We start from the raw sequence: 23365 nt of genomic DNA, 5'->3' as shown, positions 1-23365 counted from the left end.
AACCTTTCATATATATTTTAATTTATTGGGGTGACATTGGGTAATAAAATCATATAGGTTTTAGGTATATGGTTTCTATAATATACTAGAGGCCTGTTGCACGAAGAGATTCGTGCAATAGGCCTTCCTTCCCCTGGCTGCTGGCACCGGTTTTTCTCTGGCACCCGGGACCCAGGCCTTCGCTCCGGCCGTAGCAGAGAAGCCAAGCCTCTTCAGTTTTCAGTCGTCTTCAGTCTTCAGTCTTCACTTGAGCTGGAGCCTTCAGTCTTCGCCTTGTGCCTGCATATGCAAATTAACCCACCATCTTTGTTGGGTTAATTTGCATACTCATCCTGATTGGCTGGTGGGCATAGGGGAGTGATGACCAATTTGCATGTTTCTCTTTTATTAGTGTAGATTCTCTGTACTTTCATATATTTTTTATTCTCAGACCCACACTGTGAGGTAGGCAGGTTTCAGTTATTCATTCTAATGAGGTCTTTACTCCATAAATACTGAAGAATGCTTTTGGATGCTAGTTTTCATGTACTTAGAGAATAAATAAAAGTTATCTAAAATCTGTTTTTCTGACTAACTTTCATTTCAGAAATTCCATTAAACGCTTCTTACAATGAGTAGCCAGATTATTATGACCACCCCATCAGTACAATGAAGTGAATTAGTTCTGCAAATAATAATAATAATAAAACCTTGAGAGTATTTGCTTAGGAAGTTTTAAATATTCACTATTTTTGGAAGTGTCAATGAAGTACTGATGGGATGGTCATAATAATCTGGCCACTCAGTGCATTTGCATAGTCCGTCTGGAACAAGCAACTGGAAATAGAATGGGCATGTTTCTTCAAAAGTGATTTTTGCATTGTGTGACAAATTATGGGCCCAACGGCGGTAACAGGCCTGGTCCAGGCAGCTATCTTGCGGTTTCCACACTGCAGACACAAGGTAGTGCTTCTGCCTCATTGCTGCCACTGTCCCCACACCGATAAGACCCGGTGATGAAAGGAGTGGGAAGGGTAGGTTTCGATGTGTTGGGACAATGCTCTAATCAACTGAGCTACCTTCTAGGAGGAAGGGTAAGTTTTGATACAGGAGGATCTCAAGAGATCAGATAAAGGGAAGGTCATGATGGAGTTGGCGGGATCAAAGAAGGCTTCCTGGAGGAATTGGCATTTGACAAAGGACAAATGCCAATTCCTCCAGGACAGAAAGGACAGTGGTGATGTTCAGGTTAAAAGGAAAGTCTGAACAGAGGCAGAGCGCATCCTGCTGCCAAGAGGGCTCCCGTTTGAGGAAATGAGGGAGGCTGTGCTCCAGCAGAGCCAAGGCAGAGGACATGTAGGACGTCGGGAGGTGCTGTGGGTCACACCAAGAAATTAGCACTTTGTGGGCAAAGCACCAGACTGTGAGCTGAGGCCTGGGTCCCAACCCAGGGTGTGCTCTGACTAGGCTTCCCTTCCTTGGTCTTGCTCTCTGAAACTTTCTCTAGACCCCAGTGGGGGCCGTGGCAAGTGCTTGTCACGGAAATACCTAGGAATCACAGCTCACAGAATAATTAAGTGATCAAATCTACCTCCTTCAATTTGTAGGTGAGAAAACAGACCCAGAGAGGGGAAGGAATTTGCCCAGCACTGCATAGCAAGCCAGTGGCAGAGCCAAGACTTGAACCCACGCCTGCAGCCTCTCAGTTTGGGGCTCGTTCCCCTCTGCTGCAATCTGGGATAGCATCTGGGGGACTGAGCTGGAGGAAGACAGCTGGAGGAAGAAGGCCGTCAGGAGGCTATAGTCCACCTAGATCAGAAATCACAAGGCTGGCCAGTAAGAAATGTTTATTGAGACCTTCAACCTGATCCCCATCTTGAGTGGCTTTGAGTCCACCAATGAAGCACCTACAAGGACAGAAAAAAACTACAAAGAAAAGGAATATGGTGGGCTTCCAGAGGAGATAGGAGGTGGATATGGCACTCATGAGAAGGAAGGGGCATTGGGAACAGACTTGGATAAGGATGTAGGAAGATCTCCAAAAGAAATAGCCTCTCATCTGGGTTCCCTCTGGTTCTTGGTCAAGGTCTCCACCTCCTTCATGAACCGAAGACAGAGTTCCTCTTCCCATGGCAAAGTGATGCACTGCACAGCCACTGGGAGCCCCACGGATCCTTCCACCGCCTGCTCAGAGAGAGTGTCTGTAAATCAGAGCCTGCTTCCTGCCCACAAGCCCCTTGCCCACCCCTCCTCACCTCCCGTAGGTATGCATTAATCCAAATATCTCATCTCCAGTCCAGATTAAGATAGAGATTTCCTGGATCTCAGAGTTCCAGGCTTCCTCAGCTCTCGGTAAAACCTGGAAAAATTGTTCTGACTTTGTCTACAATTCTCCAGGGTGAAACTTGTTCCTTGTGCAAAGAGCTGACTATAACAATGAAATATAAAACCAAGTATCCAGCCCATGTCCTTAGCACAGGAAAGAAGAATGTGCAAGTCCCTGATCCAGAACCTAGTTACACTTCTGCAGTGAAAGAGGTGCCTTGACTCCAAACACAAGCCCGGGAACATGAGGCTGAGCCTGAGTGCCTGCCATGAAATCCAAACATAATTGTAGCAATTCAAACATGTTTTCATTGCTTTATGACAGCACTTTTCCATCACACTAGTGTGCAGCAAGAATTTTTAAAGCGTGTAATACCCGATTATTTAGTCAGGGGCACTGACCTCTTATCTCTTACTTAGATTGTCAAATAGAAAAATGACAAGAGCCAACACAACAATAGCCATCTGTTGTGAATGCCTGTCTTTGTTTTTTAATCTTCACCTGAGGATATATTATTGATTTTAGAGAGAAAGAGAGAGGGGGGCAGGGAGGAGGAAGAGAGAGAAACATCCATGTAAGAGAGAAACATCAATCGGTTGCCTCAGTTGCCTCCTGTACTGCAACCCAGGTATGTGCCCTGACCAGGAATCAAACTGGCCACCTTTTGGTGCACAGGACGATGCTCAACCAACTGAGCCACTATGGCTGCACTCTATATATCACTTTTAAACAGCTCCTGGAACAGAGGAAGAGCTCAAGACACACTAGATAGTGTCATTATTATTATTTTCTCAGCAGTTCCACTGGTAATTCTACCACTAAAATCAATTCCCAGCCCTGGCCAGGTAGGTCAGTTGATTAGAGTGTCATCCCAACATACCAAGGTTGCGAGTTCAATCCTGGGTCAGGGCACATTCAGGAATCAACCAATGAATGCACGAATGGAACAACATATCAATGTTTCTTTCTCCCCTTCCTCTCTCTTTCTAAAATCAGTAAGTAAAAAATAAAATAAAATAATTTCCAGAAAAATAAGTTACTTAATGTCTTACTCAGACACATGCATACTTTTCAAAGTCAGTCTCTCTCTCTCTCTCTCTCTCTCTCTTTCTCTCCCTTTCTCTCTTTCACCCAAGTCAGGGTTGTTATTTTAGACCCTGCATTGAATAGGCCCATAGAAACATTTCCTTTTGGTAAGTCACCTCTGAATTAATAATAGTAGCATTTACACTTCCTACATATAAGACCTTATGCCAATTGCTTCAGTCTTTTTTGATTTAACCTTTAACATAATTCTGCCAAGTAGACTTTTTTATTCCTGTTTTTTTCTGACAAAGAAACTGAGGCCCAGAGAAGGGCGGTATCCAGTTGTTTCCCAGTAAGCTCTTACCCCGGGGCCTTTGCCCTGATCCACCCTTCCTGCCTCTGCATTGGACTTTCCTTACAGAGGTGTCGAGCAGACCACTGTTTTTGTAAAATATTCTCCCCTGACAAGGACAGAGGATGACCTGGACATTAAATGGTGTGTCCTCGGGGATGGGGTGACACGTTATCACTTTAGCAGAAGTGATAAAGGCTAAACCCTGGGAATGCCCAGACCCATCCTACCCTGCCCTCACCCATCCACAGGGATGGAGTGCTGGGGTCCAACCCCAACGGGTCCAGGGATCCCCAAAGGTGTGGACAGAGTCGGCGAAGAATGAATGACATGGAAACTGGTTTCAGTTCATCAGCATAGCGAGGTTCTCCCTCCAGGATCTCCAGTGAAGTTCTGGTTAGGAACTCCAACCAAGTTCTGGTGCCATGTTCTCTCGCTAGGTTCTCCAGCCAGGTTCTCCAGGTTCTCCAGCCAGGTTCAGTCGCCAGGTTCTTTAGCCAGGTTCTATCCAGATTCTTTTGCCATGTTCTGTCTAGGTTCTCCAGTGAAGTTCTGTAGCCAGGTTCTGTCCAGGATCTTTTGCCATGTTCTCTGGCTAGGTTCTGGTTAGGATCTGACGTTTATTGTCTTGTTACATCCGTATTTATACCAGCCGATTTTAATCCTGTCGATTTCTATTACAAAGGTTAGGGCGTTTCTTATCTCCATTCCAGGGAGTAAAGATTATGTAGCTTAACTACCCGCCTGGCACTTAATTAAGGGGTTGTATCCCCTCCCTAACCTCAGGGGAAAATTCCTACCTGGGGAAACAACCTTTCTCAGAGAGGTGACTTTGGTTAAAACACATAGCGCCAAGAAGGGGAGCAAACATATTAAGAACAGTATGCCATATACGCCAGGTCCCTTGAAACAGCAAGGATGGACCGGCTCCCGGCAAATTCCCCCTTTTTTATTTTTTAAATGATAGCGCATGCAAATCAGTGGCCACCTCTCAGATTGGGCTGTTTAAGACTCAGAAGAAGACTGGCAAGCAATGACAATAAGCATAGCTATAAACATAGTGGATGAAGCGCACAAGGAGCCTTGTTTCTGTAGAAGGTTACTGGTCTCTTCAGTCAAGGGATTTCAGCTGTCCTCAAGTCGGTGGTTTGGTTGTCCTTGTTGATCTGGCTAGAGGTCCTCATCATTGGCGACAGGCTTCCCAAAGTGTCAGCGAGTTGAAGGGCTGCATCAAAGGGTCCATTAGGGCCGTGCTTGATGGTGGTGTCGGTGTACGGGAGGAGTTAGCTGTGCCCTCTGGGTTGGACAATATGGATGATACTGGGGAGGAGGAGGATGAGGAGGAGATGGAGAGTGGTGTGACATAAGGTCGGATTAGATGGTCTGGAATCCACACAGGTGAGTCTGCATCCTGTGGAAATATACAAGCATCTCCTCTCCCCCAGGTTAAAAGTACATCAGGTCCCTTCCAGGCTCCTGTAAGTAAGTCTTTCCATTTGACGAAATAAGTGAGTTTCTGCTAAATGAAAGTTTCTTTTGCTGATTTACTCAGAGTCCTCGGACTTGGCTGAGAGAGTAGCTTCCACTTCTTGCTTTTCTACCATCTGTTGGGCCTCAGTTGTTAACTTCTTCAGCTGATCCCATGTTGGCACCTCAGTCCCTTGCATAGCCTTCCTTTTCTTCTTTTTTCCGCTTTTCTGTCATTGGGGCAACTCTAAGTCTTGGAACGATGGGACAAGGAGCTTCTCTGGGTCCATTGTGGTGACGCACGTAATGCATTTACTCAATCCAAAGCAGGCATTAAAAAGAAAAACCCCAAATGCTCTCTTGTATCCATTTTAAGAGTAGGATTGGCACTTTCTGCTATTACCTGAGTCCTGATCTATCACCTCAGGGAGAGCTTGCCAATCCTGCACTTTTCTGGGGTGGAAAGGCTGCAGTGGGGTTAAGGATAAGGCTCCTTGGGCCTATCTTCTCCCATGCCTCTACATTTACCTTTCCGGCACCTTTCCTTCCTCAGAAAAGCATGGACATACTTCTTGTATAAAACATTCCGTCTGACTGGGAGTAACCTTAACTCCTCTGCTAGCAAGCATATGTGTTAAAAGATCAATACGGAGTCTTTTTTCTTTAGACTCAGTATGGCACATCTTCTTAATCTAAAGATCAATACAGAGTCTTCTTTCTTGGACTCAGTATGGCACATCTTCTCAATTAAGTTCTGTACTATCCACCTTCTTACCCTACTTATCCTCTATAGGGGGGTCTGTAGCACCCTGGTGGAGTCCTATCTGTCCCGAGTCTGGGGGTTCTCAATGAGGGGGGGGGGGGCTTACCTAGGGGAATCCTGTTCCAGGGGTTCCCAAAGGTGTGGATGGAGTCAACGAAGACTATCCACCCTCTTTCTACGGTGGAGTCCTATCTGTCCGAGTGCGGGGGGCTTACCTAAGGGTCCCTGTTCGGGCGCCTATTGCTGGGGTCCAACCCCAGCGGGTCCAGGGATCCCCAAAGGTGTGGACAGAGTCGGCGAAGAATGAATGACATGGAAACTGGTTTCAGTTCATCAGCATAGGGAGGTTCTCCCTCCAGGATCTCCAGCGAAGTTCTGGTTAGGAACTCCAACCAAGTTCTGGTGCCATGTTCTCTCCCTAGGTTCTCCAGCCAGGTTCTCCAGGTTCTCCAGCCAGGTTCAGTCGCCAGGTTCTTTAGCCAGGTTCTATCCAGATTCTTTTGCCATGTGCTGTCTAGGTTCTCCAGTGAAGTTCTGTAGCCAGGTTCTGTCCAGGATCTTTTGCCATGTTCTCTGGCTAGGTTCTGGTTAGGATCTGACGTTTATTGTCTTGTTACATCCGTATTTATACCAGCCGATTTTAATCCTGTCGATTTCTATTACAAAGGTTAGGGCGTTTCTTATCTCCATTCCAGGGAGTAAAGATTATGTAGCTTAACTACCCGCCTGGCACTTAATTAAGGGGTTGTATCACCTCCCTAACCTCAGGGAAAAATTCCTACCTGGGGAAACAACCTTTCTCAGAGAGGTGACTTTGGTTAAAACACATAGCGCCAAGAAGGGGAGCAAACATATTAAGAACAGTATGCCATATACGCCAGGTCCCTTGAAACAGCAAGGATGGACCGGCTGCCGGCAATGGAGGCAAGACTCAGTACTGGTCTGTGCTCCTGGGGGAGAGGTAAGGAGAGGGACACTGACCTCCTTGAAGTTTCTGTCATTACTATCTCCGTAGTATCCCTTGTAGAAGGCCAGTTCCTCCTCGTCCTGTAGCGTCACAGTGGTGACAGGCACCACGCCAGCAGGGAAGTCCAACATATTGTACAGGCTGTGGTAAGAGCTGCTAGCTGTAGGAAGACCCAGGTTAGCCCAGGAAATCACCAACTCCCAAAGACTCCAGTGGGGAAGAATGTGACGTGAGTAAGCACTCCCCCTCCGGTCCTTCTCGGAACTGCATCCCTGTGGGCCTGAAATCGCCCCAGGAATCACCTGACAAACACTCCCTGCTCTTCCCACAAGGCTTGGGGAAGGAGAATCGCACTGTCCAAGCCTTATTCAGTGCAGGGCATCTCTGCATTGCTGATTCTCTGAATCCTCTCCACCCCTGCGAAATGGGGATTACTATTCCCTGAGTGCAAATGAAGAAACCCAGGTGCCAGACGGGAGAGATGGCTTTTCACAGGCTGCACAGCTGGTGAGTGGCAGAGATTCTGCCCATGCCCTCCAATATACTTGGCTTCAAGATGGCTGGCGTGTGCAGTGCAAACCTGAGTTGAAAAGACTTCTCTATGGCCACAGCCACCTGTGTGCAGGGACGGAGCATCACAGAAGTGGCCGTGATGCCTACAGACAGCAGAGAGCAGAGCACGGTGTGGGTGTGCCTTTGGGCAGCCTCTGTGGGGGACCCAGGGGAGAGGACTCCAGGCTTGAGGTGGGTTTTCATTCTGCATTGACATCACCCCTGACAGTGCACCTGTTCTGGGCACGAGACCCAGTGATGCCTCAGACACTGCCCTATGCTGAGGCCTGCATTTCAGGTGGGTTGGGCTACAGACACCTCTAGAAATGGGGCAGCACAAAGCATGCTAAGAGTGAATGCACATGCTCAGTGAAAGAAGCCAGACACAAAAGCCTCCTATTTTATGATTCTGTTTATATGAAATCCTAGAAAAGGCACATCTATAGTGAGAGAAAGCAGATTAAGTGGTTGTGGGGGAGGCGAGGCAGGGTAAGGTTAGGGAAAAATTGCAAAGGGACATGAGAGAAATTTGATCAGTGATGGAACTATTCTATATTTTTATTATGGTGGTGGTGATACCACTATATACCTTTGTCAAAATTGATTAAATTGCACTCTGTGAATTTTATTGCATGTAGCTTATACAGATGGTCCCTAACTTATGATGGTTTGATTACTTTTTTTTTTACTTTACTTATACATATTCAGCAGAAACCAGCTAAACTAAGCTGATGTTCACCAGGTTAAATGTATTTTTGACTTAGATATTTTCAACTTACAATGGATTTATTGATACATAACCCCATCTTAAGTTGAGGAGCATCTGTGCTTTTTTCATTTTTAAAGCGAATGGAAATTCACTTTTAAAAGTTCATTTTTAAAGCAAACAGAAATTGAGAATGTCTGCTAACAGGTACGATATTTTTTTTAAGGTGATGGAAATGGTCTGGAATAAGATAGTGGTGGTGGTTGCATAATATTCTGATTATACTAAAACATTAAATCACACACTTTAAAATGGTGAATTTATGCTACCTGAATTTTATCTCAATTTAAGAGAAAAAATGTTTTTAGGTGAATGAAAACAAAGGTCAAGGTCACATAGGCTGTGGCTGGACTCAGAAGTCCTGGACTCCCTGTCTAACCCCACCAGGACCCAGTGTCCTCTCACCTGATGCTTTGGCAGGATAGCCTATATAGAAGGCAGGGTCCAGAGCTGGCGACAGCAGCACATCCAGGTCCAAGGACCTCCACTTGGCTATGAACTCTTGCTGATATTCCTGCAGCAACAACAGGGGTAGGAGGGATAAGATCAGCAGAGGTCACTGTTTGCAGGACAAGGTCAGGTGCTGCCAGGCTGAGTTGGCTTAAGCACCAGGAAGAATTCCGAAGCTATGAGAGGCAGACTGAGACATCTGGGAATGGTCAGGGTCTTACCAGGGGCTAAGGTAAAAGGATGGGAAGAGGAGTCTCAGACTACAGTGATTTGCGGACAACGTATCATCCAGGCCCCAGAGAGATGGACTAGATTAACCTCATAGGTCACTAAGCCTTCCCATCCAGGTCCAGCCAGGCCTCCCCTGCAGGCCAGGACAGAGCTCTGCCCCCTGTCTGGCCACTCGTGTCACCACCAGGCTTCTGCTGCCCCTGATCCAGCAGCCCCTTGAGATCTTGCCAGGCACACATCACCTGCACTGCTGTGTGCTGCTCCCACAGTTTCTTGGGTGTCCTGGAGGAATGAGGAAGACACTGGGGAGTCCAAAGGGCAGATTGGGAGGATCTTCTCTTATACAAATGGGGCATGATGCCCAAGTGGCAGGGCCTGGCCTCAGTGCAGGCTGCACATCAGCTGATGGGCTGGGAATAACCCTGTGTCTTGTCCCTTCATCAAGACACCTTGCCTGTCCAATGTTCCCAAGAGTACACATCCTCTGGTCGATACCCCACTACCACCACCAGCCACAAGGACTCACAAGTGCCCCCCAAAACTATAGTTCCTTTGTTCACCTGTGAGGCTCCAGGTCAGCCCTCATGTTACTCCACCCCAATTCCGACCAGCAACTCAACTCCAAGCCCCACCAGGCCAAGCCCAACAGCAAACCCAAGCCCAAATCAGAATTCTCTTCAACCCACATCCCCAGCCCAGTTCCAACCTTAACCCCAATTCCAACTCAAACCAACTTCAACCCCGCCCAAATCTAACCTCAATTCAGACCCAACCTTTTACCACAACCTAACCCAATTCTAGCCTAAACTCAGAGCTTACCTCCAAATCAAACCCCAATCCCAAACCCACTCAAAGGTCTAAATTTAACCCAGTGTCAGGCATGACCCTAAAACCCTAATTAGATCCCAAAGTCTAAATTGTCTTTGCCCCCAGTGAACACCGACTCTAACCAAATGCCCCTCACTCAGTTATCACCACCCCATGCAAAACCCTGGCGAGCTGAGCCTGAAGAGACTCAACTACTCACTTCACTCCACGAATCATATCCAAAGTCTGGGCAGTTCGGGGCTCCTAGAGGGAAGGAGAGAGGGGACCACCAACTTCAGAAACCACAGGCCAGTGCCAACCTGCCCTGGGTGGGGGTCCAGGAAGAGCAACTCTGCTTGGTACACTGACATGGAGCCCTCAATCCTTCATAAGCCACTACCACCTCACACCGCCCTGAGCTTCCTTCAGGCCCTCACCCCTCTCTAAATCCCTTTGCTTTCTGTGAAACCCCTTCCTCTCTCTAAGATGCCCTTCCCCTATCAGAGCCTCTCTAAGCTTCCTCCCCTCCCTGAGACCACGTATCTCTTCTGGCCTCTATTCCCCTCTTTTAGCTCCTCTTGCTCTTGAATCCAGCTCTGAGCCACCAACATTCACTGGATCTCATGCTCCTCTCTGACTCTACCCCACTCCTTGAGTCAACCTTCCCCCCTTCTGAGCTTCTTCCTCTCTGGGCCTCACCCCCTCTGAATCCCTCCCCATCCTAGGCCACACTCACTATGTACTTCAGGATCCTGGCCAAGATACACTTCAGCAGGTCTGGTAGGCGTAACTGGGTGACTAATGCCTTCATGGAGGGGTCCACAATGTCTCCCTCACTGAGGAACCACAGGCACATGGCACATCAGTTACAGCTTTTCAGTCATGGACTGACTCCCACACCCACCCAACTCCCCCTCCATAGATAAGCCACAGAGGGAGGTCAGATCCAAAGAAACACTTCTGTTTCCACCACCACCAACCCGGAACATGTTCATTCTGAAAACGAGGCCTGAATAGATGACTTAAGGCCACACAATTAGCCATTGGCATCCCACCAATCCAGACCCACAGGTCCCCTCTCCCACCCCATTTCCACCATGTTCCACGTCTGAGTCCCATCAAACATACAGCTTCTCGAGAAGGGTGGCCCCTCCATCGGCAAACACACCCCTTGTGTAGAGCTTTTGCATGGCATACTCTATCCGGGGGATGGAGAAGGGAATGACCTGTGGAGACAGAGGCTGAGTCAGTGCCTGGAGCTTTTCCCACCCAGCTCTGTTTTCTCTCCACATCCCTCAGGATCTAAGGAGAGAAAATCACGTCACTCCTCATCTCCTTCTACCTCAGCTCCTCAGCAGGGCAGGGGAGGCCTGTGGGTGGGTGCCATGCCCACTCCCTCATAGGGATGTGATGGGAATTGGACCAGGCCCTATTTCCTGCCTGCTCCACTATGATCCAGCCTCAGACCAAATGCTTTACACATGTGACCTCATTGACCAGTAACCTGCACAGCTGCCCCATGTGGTAGAAAACTGAGGCTCAGGGTGTTAAAAGAGTGGTCCAAGGTCACATAGTACGTGTGTGGCCAAGCAGCAGTTCTCAAAGGGGAGGCAGGGCCAGGACAAGCCACTGAGGCATGAGAGGCAAGGGAGGAGGGGGAGGAAGATTTTGAAGACAGGAAGATCTTTATGGCCATTTTAGGCTGAAGGAATTTTAAGAGTGAATCCCTGAGTCCCCACCGCTGAAGGGAGAAGCCACAGAATCTTGATACCTTTCTCACAAGGTGAGCCTCCCCCTCCCCGCTTCCATATATTTTCTCAGACCATCTTCTCCATGGAATTTAGGGAAAACACAATGATGTCAGCAGCCCAAACTTAGATTTAATTTCCTTTCTTATTTTTTTAAATTTTATTTTATTATTTAAAGTATTACAAATAGTAATACATATGTCTCCTTTATTTTTCCTCCCTATTGACCTTCCCCTGGCCTCCCCTACACCCCAGCACATGCTGGATATAATTTCCTTTCTCTCCAAGAATGGTCCAGTCCAGCATCCTCACCAGTCCAGCCTTCTCCCCAAACTCCACCCCCCTTCCCCAGGGCTAAGTAAGCCTACCTCATGTCCTGCATCCTGGAGCAGTCTGCAGGTGAGCCTCACAGCCCTGGCCATGCTAGGAGATGGTTGAGAGAAGCCATCTGATTCATAGTAGCCAATTCGAAGGGGCCGGGTGTTGGAGTATATCTGGGGGCAAGAGGAGAAGAGTAGGGCTCTGATGGGAGATTGGGCTGGGGACAAGGTGATCTCACTCTCTCCAGGAGCCAGACTTATAGACTGGGGCCTTGGGCCACAGCTGGCCTTACCCACATATAGGCTTTCCTATATACTTTTCAGGCTTTAGCTCCTCTGGAGACTCCCCTGGAATAACAAAAAATGGATGGGGCCCTAGCCAGTTTGGCTCAATGGATAGAGCGTTGGCCTGCATACCAAAGGGTCCCAGGTTCAATTCCAGTCAATGGCATATACCTCAGTTGCAGGCTCCTCCCAGGTCCGGGCCCTGGCCTGGGCGCATGCAGGATGCAACCAATTAATGTGTTTGTCTCACATCAATATTTCCCTCTGTCTTTCCCTCTCTCTTCCGCTCTCTCCAAAAATCAATGGAAAAATATCCACCAGTGAAGATTTAAAAAAAAAAAGAAAGAAATGGATGGGGATGTGAGTGACTGGGTGTATGAAACAGATAGGTAGATCAATTCATGAATGAATGAGTGGGTGGATGTATGAGAAGGTAAATGGGTGGGTAGGCAGAGATTTGAATGGATAGAGGAGTAGGTGGATGAATGAATAGTTGGAGTTGAATGGGTGGGCAAATAAGTACTAGTAGATGAATAGACATGAGCATTTTTAAGCTAAAGAAGTGTCAGAACAGGATAAGGATGGAGAGATCAACAGAGGCAAAGAATGGATGACAGACAATGATCATAGGTTGATCATACCAGGATGTGTGTAGGGAGTTGAACATGTGGGCATCTTGCTTGCTGCACCTTGGGCTAGGAAATGAGATCTTCAGAGGGGTTGGCAGACAGGTCAATGAGGAATGAGGGGAGGGGAGAGGAAGGAGCCCTCCAGGTCTGTTCCCCAACCCGGCTTACCTCCTCCCTGAAGGGCATGAAAGGCACAGTGGGGTCCAGCTGGTGCATGTCTTCACTCAGCAGGGCTCGCAGACACAACACCAGGCTGTCCACATCCCGGGCCAGGGGGCCAGCCACGGTGGCCACTGCACAGCAGAGGGGAAGGAGGCATCCTTTCTGCTCTGGGGACCCCCCACTCCCTGGCCTCAGAGGGTGGGGCCCAGGACCATGATCAGGGCCAAAGGAAGAGTTCGTGGGGGCCGTTTTGGGTCAGGGATTGAGGACAGGCGCAGTTGATAAACCTGCCAAAGCAGCTCTGGTGTCTGGAGGGAGAATCTCATCTGGGACAGGAAAGATTAAAGCAAGGTAACAGAATGCACTTCTCAGTGGGGCAAGAATCACTGGGCTAGGGGAGGCCAGGCAGAAGCCATGAAGTCCCTTCTCCCAGATGCCTTTATCACCAGTGGGGCTGATCGGTCTGAGATCGAGGCTGAGTGAAATGTCCTTTGGAGAAAGGCTGGCTGGTTTGTTTTTTAATAGGCACAGACAGGAGCTTACCTGATTTCTTGCCCTTCACAGCAGAGGCAATTCCTGTGTAGCTGCAAATCCCCACCCACCAAGAGCCCAGCTCAGCACCTGAAGGGAAGGGCCTGGGTGCCAAGGAGGCTTCAGCACCCAGCCAATGCACTCCCCCAGAGCTTAACACACAGGTATGAGAGCTGCTTCAACCCTCTCATAACTCACTATTCCCCTTAACACAAACTCTGATCTCTTTGACTGCCTTTCAAGGCTCTAAAGTATCAACTTCCATAGCTTCCTCTTCGAGCTCTTCCATGAACACATATTGCTCCAAGCAGTTAATTGCTTACAGTACAGCCTTCTGGACTCCATACCGTCTCTGCATGTCCAGCCTTCAAAACCAAACTCAAATGCTGCCTCCTGCAGGAAGCCTTCCCTTTCCTTGCCCTGCCTCTGAAAATTCAAAGTGTAGGTAAATGGATAAATGTAAGATGCATGAATGAATGAACTAATGAGTTAATGAATGAGTGGAAGGTCTATTCCACTGCCACCTGTAACAAACATGCTGTGGCTGAGGCAGGAGTTATTTGAAGCCCTCCTACCTTCACCACTTTCCCCTAGTACTAGGCTGAGTGAATGAGAGTTAATGTGTGGATCAGGCCCCTCTGTTCTCCAGACCCCTAATTCCTCTAGGCTGGGCTAAGCCTGCTCTTCCCACCCCCACCCCAGCACCACCACTGAGTACCTGAGGCGGTTTCTTGAGGTCCGGAGGCCATAGACACCACAAAAGCTGGATGGCACACGGATGCTGCCCCCTGTGTCGGTACCCATGCCCAGGATGGAACCCCCTTTACTCAGCAGAGCAGCTTCACCCCCCGAAGACCCTCCAGGGGTCTTCTTTAAGTTCAAAGGATTCCGGGTCTGTCCATAGATGGGGTTGCTGCAGTCATAGCTGAGGGATGCAGAAAAGGAGTTGGGAGGTGAAGGTTTGACTGGGGAATGTTGCCCTTTCCCCACATAGAGGCTGACCACTGGCTGCTTCAACTCATGAGCTCCTCCCAGGGCTGAGGTGAGATGCCACTGCTGCAGGAAAGAACCATAGCAGGCACCAGTCACCTCCTAAAATAAGGAGCAAGGAGCCCACAGCTCTGCTGTCAGAAAAATGGACGTGCTAGCCCCGGTCAGTTTGGCGCAGTTGGTTGAGTGTTGTCCCATGCACCAAGAGGTTGCACATTTGATTCCTGGTCAGGGCACATACCCAGGTTGCACATTCAATCCTCCATCAGGGTGTGATTGGGTGTGTGCAGGAGGCAACTGATCTATGCTTCTCTCTCACATCAATGTTTCTCTCCCTCTCTCTCTAAAACCAATGTTTTTGTTATGTTTTTTTTTTTACTGGACACACTAAAGGATGAATGGGGAGGAGAGAATACAAGATGAGAAGACCAATTAGAGACAGAAGCTGGGAGAGAAATAGAGACATAACTTTTCAGACCCTCCAAGCCCAGGAGCCTTTAGAGACCATTGAGCCCACACACGAGGAGAAAACTGAGGCTCAGAGGGCACAAAGACTTGCCCAAGAACCTTCATCCTTGAGGCCTGCATGACTGACTCCCACCTGACCCTCTGCTCTAAATCAGGACTTCAAGGTGCTGTTTCAGTCCTGGGCCTGACCCCAGCCCCAGCCCCAGCCCCAGCCCCAGCCTGCCCACTTCAGAGACCTGAGCAGTGTCTGTGGGATGTTGGTCTTAACAAAGGGAATAGCCCCCTGGGCCTTCAGCACTTTCACAAGGACCCCATCCTTGGCCGCTGGCTTCTCCAGGAACTGTGCCAGGCCACACGTAGAGTCATGGCCCTGCAGGAAAGTGACATTAACTCCAGTCCTTGGGGGTCAGGGTAGTTACAGTGAACAGACTCTTCCCCATTCGACCCCCACCCACATCCATTCTCACACCCTCTGAGACACTGCAGCACCTTAGGTGGATTCACAGGTGGCAGAAGAACATGGTGGTTAAGAGTTTGGGCTTCGGTTTGAACCCAGCTGCTGGGTTCAGTCTCCATTGGCCACTTTCCAGCTGTGCATCTGGACTAAGTAACTTGCCCATGTCACACACTCAGATACTCACAGGCTCAGTGGCATGTGTGCACCCACACATACATGTACACCTGAGAATATACACCCCAGGACTCACCATGCAGTCATAGGGGTCCTTGAGACTCATGGGGACCCCATAGAGAAGGCCTCTCTCACTCTTCTTGAGCTTCTTCAATGCCTGCAGTTGTTCCTCACATTCTTCCAGGAAATCTGTCAGGCAGTTCACCTCCTGGTGCACCTTCAGCGCCTGAGCAACATTGAGGGAAACCAGATAAGGGCTCACGGTGAGGCCAGGGACAGGACATTCAGTCACCACAGCCCCTGCCTCCATCCCCACTCCAGCCCAGAGGCAGGTTTAAGTCCTCACCCTGACCCCTAACTCCCACCTCCTCTAAGTAGCTACAGAGGACACTCTCCAGACTCAGCTCTTCCGCCTGCAGCTTCTGAGCCAGCTCCACCAGGGGCAGCGCCAGAATGGGTTTGGGGTCCAGGCCTGGCTCCTGTGGAAATGAGGTGGGAAGGACAGATATCAAAGACTGATCCATTCAGGCCCACTGCCACATACTCCACATCACTCCCCATACACTCCATTGTACACATGTACATGTGCTCAGTACATATCTATCCCTGTGTTCACCCTTAGCATTAAAAACATTTATTGGTCTGTCTCCAGGTTGGCATGAAAGACCTACAGGAAACAGATATTCCCTTCTGTCTCTGCCTCCCCAATGCCCAGTCCAGGGCTTGGCACAGAGGAGAGTCTGACCCCTAGTGTTGCTATTCAGAAGGGGCACAATTCGAGTGGGAGTGACAGTACATGCATATCTTGAGACTCAGGGGTTATGGGAATGAGGTTCAGCTCTGTGTGATTTGCCTTCAGGGGAGCAATCCAGCATCCCACATTTCCTTCTTATTTAGTCCTCCCATCCCTGCTGATCTGACCTTGGGAAAGGACACGAGTCTACTGGCAGGAAAGCTGAGACCCAGCCTTGGCCACACTATGGCTCAACTGGATAACCCAGGGTGGGCCCCTTCCCCTGCCATGGCCTAGGTGTCCTCAGAGAGGAAAGGACTAGAAGTCAATCATTAGTCAGTCATGTAGGATGACCACAGACAGGCCCCCCACCTGCTCTGAGCTGGGTCCTTCAGGGAATGATGGAAAGCCTAACACTACCCCCTCAGGACTCCATGACAAGGCCCTAGAACATAACAGGCACTCAGGAAGGCAAAGTTGTCTTCCCTTAGTCCTCAGCCCCAGTCAAGACCCTGAGGGACAGAGAGAGAGCACTGTTTGCCCAAGGACACACAGCTAGTAAGTGGCAGAGCCTGGATCCACACGCTTGCTGAGTCATCCCCCCACGGAGGCAGGAGGACCCCAGTGACCACTCCCTTAGCAATACGTACTGCCAATAGGTGTTCTTGCCTCCTTCCTATCTCCCACCTCTGACTCCATAGCCTCCTTCCTGCCTAGAACCTTCCGTGTTTCTCAGTTTTCTCAACAGCCTCCTCATTGGACCTTCTGCCTCAAGTCTATTCCCCTCCAGCTCAACCTCTTCACTACAACCTGGGTGATCCTTTTAAGATCTTATATAACCTAAATCTGATCATAGGTCCCAACTGCCCTCAGAATAAAGTTACAACACCATTCTCGTCAGTGTGGTTTATAAGGCTTTCAAAATAAGCATATAGCATGTGTTCATCTTCAGATACACCAATGTGTTCATCTTCAAATACTTTGCATGCACCAATTCTTATCATTTCCATTTCACCAGTGAAGACAACTGACTCACAGAGAGGTTACTCTCTTGCACAAGGTAAGGGAGCCTGGACTTTAACCCATGTCATCTATATCTTCACCATTACCCTCGCAGTGGTTCTCAACTTTCTGGCCCTTTAAATACAGTTCCTCATGTTGTGACCCAACCATAAAATTATTTTCATTGCTACTTCATAACTCTAATGTTGCTACTGTTATGAATCGTAATGTAAATATCTGATATGCAGGATGGTCTTAGGCGACCCCTGTGAAAGGGTCGTTCGACCACCAAAGGGGTTGAGACTCACAGGTTGAGAACCGCTGCTCTACTGGCTCTATGGTCTGAAATTAAAACTTCTTAACTGAAAGCGAGCTGTGAAGGGTTGTCAAGTCCTAGGCCCATATATTCCTTGACAAAAAGGCGATCTTTACCTTAAATGAGCCTGTCTATTGTCTTTTTTGCATCTAAGATAACGTACCTTTTCAATGTCTGAGTTATCCTTTTTTCCCCAGACTCCTCAAGGCACAATCTCCCACCAGAGCCCAAGGTCAGTGTATCTTGTTCCCTCATTGTTATCTTGTTCCCCGAATACCACTCTATGTGGGGAGGGGTGGGAGGAGGATGGGGGTTAATGGGGGGGATGAGGACACATTTGTAATACCTTAACTAATAAAGAATTTAAAAATATATATATACCACTCTATGTGCTATAAATGTTAATTATTAACTATCCTCTACCCACCAATGTAAAAGAAGTATGTGTCTCTTCATTTAACTTTTTTTATCCAATCCCGTAGATTTTCCCACTTTGCTTTCTCCCACCTCCCTAATCTATCACCAATGAATTTTTTTTTTATTGCTTAAAGTATTACAAAGTGTATTACATATGTGTCCTTTTTTTTTCCCCCGCCCTTGACAATCCCCTGGCCTCCCCTACCCGCCAGGGTCTTATGTCCATTTCACCAATGAATTTTATAAAACCCTCCTTATGTCTCCTCTTTTGATTGTAATGTATAAAATAGGATGCAAAACTGTCATTCTCTGGAGCATTTTCTCAATCCATTGAGATTTTGCTTCCCAGCAATTGTTGTCAGTTTGGCTCAAATAAAGTCATAAAAATTCTTACAGGTTTGGACACTTCTTACGTTGGCATTACATAATTTACTAAATAATCATCCCGATATATCTTGCACCCATCTGATACCATACATAGTTAATAGAATATTATTGAGCCGAACCGGTTTGGCTCAGTGGATAGAGCGTCGGCCTGCGGACTCAAGGGTCCCAGGTTCGATTCCAGTCAAGGGCATGTACCTTGGTTGCGGGCACATCCCCAGTGGGGGACGTGCAGGAGGCAGCTGATCGATCTCTCTTATTGATGTTTCTAACTCTCTGTCCCTCTTCCTTCTTCTCTGTGAAAAATCAATAAAATATATTTTAAAAAAAATAGAATATTATTGACTATATTCCCTATGCTGCACTTTACACCACCATGACTATTCTGTAACTACCAATTTGTACTTATTAATCCCTTCACCTTTTTCACCCATCCCCCAACCCCACCCCCACCTGGCAGTCATCAAAATGTTCTCTGTATCTATTGAGTCTGTTTCTGTTCTGCTTGTTCTTTTATTTTGTTGTTGCTTTTTTTAGATTCAATTGGTAGATATGTATTTATTGCCATTTTATTGCTTATCTTTTTTCATTTCTTCTTCTTCTTCTTCTTCTTCTTCTTCTTCTTCTTCTTCTTCTTCTTCTTCTTCTTCCTATTCTTATTCTTATTCTTCAAGAAGACCCTTTAACATTTCTTGTAATACTGATTTGGTGATAATGAATTCCTTTACCTTTTTCTTGTCTGGGAAGCTCCTTATCTGTCTTTCAATTCTAACTGATAGCTTTGCTAGGTAGAGTAATCTTGGTGTAGGTCCTTGTTTTTTATCACTTTGATTTCTTGCCAATATCTTCTGGCCTGCAAAGTTTCTGTTAAGAAATCAACTGACAGTCTTATGGAAGCTCCCTTGTAGGTAACTAATTGCTTTTCTCTTGCTGCTTTTAAAATTCTCTCTTTGTCTTTAACCTTTTGCATTTTAATTATGATGTGTCTTGGTGTGGACATCTTTGGCTTCATCTTATTCTATTTCCTTCACCAGGTTAGGGAAGTTTTCTGTCATTATTTTCTCAAATAAGTTTTCAATTTCTTGCTCTCTCTCTTCTCCTTCGAACACCCTGATAGTGTGACTGTTGGAATGCTTGAAGTTGTCCCAGAGGCTTTGTACACGATCCTCCTTTTTTTGGATTGTTGAGTCTCTGTAAATTACCCTTCAATTCAGTTAGTGTATCCTTCATTTCTGATTTGTTCTTTTTTATGCTTTTGAAGTTCTCATGAAGTTAATTGAGGATTCTTATAACCAGTGTTTTGAACTCTGCATCTAGTAGATTGCTTGTCTCCATTTTGTTTAGTTATTTTTCTGAAGTTTTGTTCTGTTCTTTTATTTGGGACATGTTTCTTTGTCTCCTCATTTTGGCAGCCTCACTGTGTTTGTTTCTATGTATTAGATAGAGCTGCTACATCTCCCAGGCTTGGTAGAGTCGCCTGATGTAGTAGGTGTTCTGTAGAATCCAGTGGTACAGCCTCTCTGATCAACATGTGGGCTGTGTAACCTCCTCTTATAGTTGGGCCGTGATTATTGTTGGCTCATCAATGGGAGGGATTTACCCCCAGGTCAATCAAGCAAGAACTGGCTGTGACCACTGACCAATGACCTCTGACCACTGTGGAGAACCAGCTGTGCAGGGGCTTACTCAACAGAACAGGACTTACTTCATCAGAGCTTTGTGCTCACTGAGTCCACCACTTGAATGTGTTGTTTGTGAAGGTAGTTGGGTGGTGGTGCTTCAATGTGGCCTCAAGCTGTCCACTGGGTACTCTGGCTCTGGGGCCTCCACCTGTGTTCTGCCCAGAGCCACCTGGCATGAGCTACAAAGTGAACTGCAGATAGCTGCTGACCTTGGAGGTGCCCAGTTGAGGCCAAGTTGCGAACCAAGGCCGGCTATTGCTAGAGCCAGGCCTGGGGCCACATAGCAATAGGTATGGGACACACTGAAGCCAGATGCTACTTGTTTGATAGATTTTTAGGAAGATATGAAGCATGAGCCAAGACAGGCCATTCACATGGAAAAGTCACTGGAAACAGCTTGCGTGGGTTGAAAGTTGGGTAGAATGGGGCCTTAGGCAACACCAGGGGATGGGCAAACAATGTGAGCCAGATTGATGGAGTCTTCAATATGGCATCTGCCTGCCTGCTCTGTGCTAGGAGGTTCAGGGTAGTGGGGGCGGGGGGTTATCAAAGGAATAATGTCTTCTGCCAGCATTTCTGTCTGGAAGAAATCTCACACACACACACTGCCAACTCTCATCGTGATGCCAGACAATTCAGTTCCTCCCTGTACATCTCTGGTGCATTTCAAGCTGCTGCTCCAGTGCTGGAGCTCTAAAGGAGTGAGTCCGAGTAAGTCCACGCACAGGCCCGTTAACAGGAACTGCCTAGGATTCCAGCTGCCCTCCGTCTCCCTCAGTCACAATATCTGCTAGTTTTTACAGCCAGAAGTTATGGGAACTTCTCTTCTTGGTACTACAACCCTGGACTAGAGGGCCCCGGGACCCCTTCCTCTTCATGGGGGTCTCTGCAGCCAAGATATCCCTCCCAATTTTTATCTGCCACATATGAGTGTAGGACCAGTCTGTTCAGCATCTCAGCCCCTCCTACCAGTCTCTATGTGACTTCTTTTTAAATTCAAGAATCATAGGACTTCCATTCAGCCAGATTTTAGTGGTTCTGAATGATGGTTGTTCTGTAGTTTAGTTGTAATTTTGATGTCAAAAATGAGGACTGCCTTAGCTGGTTTGGCTCAGTGAATAGAGCATTGGCCTATGGACTGAAGGGTTCTGGGTTCAGTTCTTGTCAAGGGCACATGCCTGGGTTGTGGACTCAATCCCCAGTTAGGGGTGTGCAGGAGGCAGCCAATTGATGATTCTCTCCCATCATTGATGTTCCTCTCTCTCTCTCTCTCTCTCTCTCTCTCTCTCTCTCTCTCCCTTCCTCTCCAAAATCAAGAAAAACATATTTTAAAAATGAGGATAGTGTAAGCATACAAACATTTGATTTATGGGGGTGCCAGAAGGAGAAGAGAGAGAGCAAGGAATTGAAAAAAATAGTAACAGAAACTTCCCTAACCTGATGAAGGAAATAGACATAAAAGTCAAGGAAGCACAGAAAGTCCCAAACAAGATGAACCCAAAGAGGCCTACAACAAGACACATCATAATTAAAATGCAAAAGGTTAAAGACAAAGAGAGAATCTTTTTTTAAAAATATGTTTTTATTAATTTCAGAGATAAGAAGGTTGAGGAAGAGAGAGATAGAAACATCAATGATAAGAGAGAACCATTAATCAGCTGCCTCCTGCATGCCCCCCTTCTGGGGATGGAGCCTGAGTTCCAGGCATGTGTCTTGACTGGGAATCGAACCATGACCTCCTGGTTCATAGGTCAATGCTCAACCACTAATCCACACTGGCTGAGCAAAGAGAGAATCTTAAAAGCAGTAAGAGGAAAGCAGTTAGTTACCTACCAGGGAGCTCCCATAAAGCTGTCAGCTGATTTCTCCACAGAAACTTTGCAGGCCAGATGGGATTGGCACAAAATATTCAAGATGATGAAAGCAAGGACCTACAACTAAGATTTCTCTACCCAGCAAAGCTATCACTTAGAACTGAAGGACAGATGAAGAGCTTCCCAGACAAGAAAAGGCAAAAGGAGGCTACAGCCATCGGGTAAGCAGGATGGGCTTTTACAAGTGCATCCAGGAGCTATGGAAGAAGCAGCAGTCCTATGTAACATACTTTTTTCTCAGGGTGTGCTGCTGGCAGTACTGTCAGCTCTCTGCACTCCACAGGCCCCCAGCCCCACCCCACTCAGCCTTATAAAGCATGCAGGCTGATATACAAGGCCAAGCAGGTTATGTCATGTGAGTCATGGTGGCCTCAAACACCCAGTTCCTAAGGGTGTGACCACAGCAAGCCTTTCCATCATGGTGTTAACCAGCTAAAGTTTTCTCAAAACCTTCAGCCTCCTGCTGAGGAGTGAGCAAGCTGGATGCCACTGTGGGGCTCTAAGAGACCTGGGTTCTTACTGGGTTGGTAAAGATTCCACGTGTACAAATTCTTTGAGGTTATCCTTATTTCATTCCATAAGGCTATCAGAAGGAATCCTGGCAACCAGTGGATCACCACACCAGCCCACTAGCACAGGGAGATGCGAGGGCTGACATCTTCAGGCTGCAAGAGCCCTGTCTTAGAAAGGGCCACAACTCCCACCACATTATTGGTGGTTCTTGCCATGCAGCTTGGGTGTATAATACTCTCCAGCTCCATTGTTACCTCTAATATAAGTAATGTTTGTAAAAGTCTTAGCTAATAAACAGTTTATGACAGGGAAAAAAAAGCTCAAGGTGTTTATTACCAAACTAGTATTACAAGAAATGTTAAAGGGTCTTCTTAAGATAAAAAAGAAAAGAGAAAAGATAAAAAATATGAAACATAAAATGGCTATAAATACATACCTATCAACAATTACTTTAAATTCAAATGGATTAAATGCTCCAATCAAGACATACAGTGGCTGAATGGATAACAAAACATGACCTCTACATATGCTGTCTACAAGAATCACTTCAGATCAAAAGACACACATGACTGAAAGTAAAGGGATGGAAAATATTTTCCATGAAAATGGAAAAAAAACAACAAAGCTGGGGTAGCAATACTTATATCAGACAAAATAGAGCTTAAAACAAGAGACATAGAAGGGCCCAGTAATTCCAATTATGGGTATTTGTCTGAAGAAACCCTAAAAACTAAATCGAAAAGACATATGCGTCTATACATTCATTGCAGCATTATTTAGAATAGCCAAGAAATAGAAGCAACCTACTAGTAAATGTCCAGCAATACATGAATGGATAAAAAAGAAGTGGTGCATATATACAATGGAATATGACTCAGGCATAAAAAAGAATGAAATCTTGCCATCTGCAACAACATGATGAACCTCGAGGGTACTGTGCTGAGTGAAATAAGTCAGACAAAGACAAATTCCATATGATTCTACTTACATGTGG

At 47.0% G+C, this 23365-nt stretch overlaps 1 protein-coding gene and 1 pseudogene across 1 annotated transcript in view; one reads left to right on the top strand and one right to left on the bottom strand.

Moving 5' to 3' along the window:
* Window positions 1-1842: 1842 nt before the first annotated feature.
* Window positions 1843-23365, bottom strand: part of LOC139001772 (vitamin D3 hydroxylase-associated protein-like) — a 32765-nt gene continuing 11242 nt past the window's right edge. The window contains exons 2-15 of the mRNA XM_070403302.1: window positions 15816-15929; window positions 15527-15676; window positions 15056-15189; window positions 14080-14286; window positions 13374-13414; window positions 12837-12961; window positions 11803-11928; window positions 10815-10912; window positions 10423-10522; window positions 9907-9950; window positions 9122-9161; window positions 8604-8712; window positions 6895-7040; window positions 1843-2163 (exon numbers count right to left, since the gene is read on the bottom strand). Coding sequence (XP_070259403.1) covers window positions 2035-2163; window positions 6895-7040; window positions 8604-8712; window positions 9122-9161; window positions 9907-9950; window positions 10423-10522; window positions 10815-10912; window positions 11803-11928; window positions 12837-12961; window positions 13374-13414; window positions 14080-14286; window positions 15056-15189; window positions 15527-15676; window positions 15816-15929 — 1563 coding nt within the window. The 3' untranslated portion in view covers window positions 1843-2034. The remainder of the gene's footprint in view (window positions 2164-6894; window positions 7041-8603; window positions 8713-9121; window positions 9162-9906; window positions 9951-10422; window positions 10523-10814; window positions 10913-11802; window positions 11929-12836; window positions 12962-13373; window positions 13415-14079; window positions 14287-15055; window positions 15190-15526; window positions 15677-15815; window positions 15930-23365) is intronic.
* On the top strand, window positions 22029-22631 carry LOC139004378 (large ribosomal subunit protein eL15-like; annotated as a pseudogene).

This window comes from Myotis yumanensis, unplaced genomic scaffold, assembly GCF_028538775.1.
Source record: "Myotis yumanensis isolate MYYU_CA2020_CCGP unplaced genomic scaffold, mMyoYum1.0.hap1 SCAF_2, whole genome shotgun sequence".
Classification (NCBI taxonomy): Eukaryota; Metazoa; Chordata; class Mammalia; order Chiroptera; family Vespertilionidae; genus Myotis; species Myotis yumanensis.
Note: the sequence above shows the minus strand (reverse complement) of the source record. Positions and strands in the feature narration are given on the sequence as shown.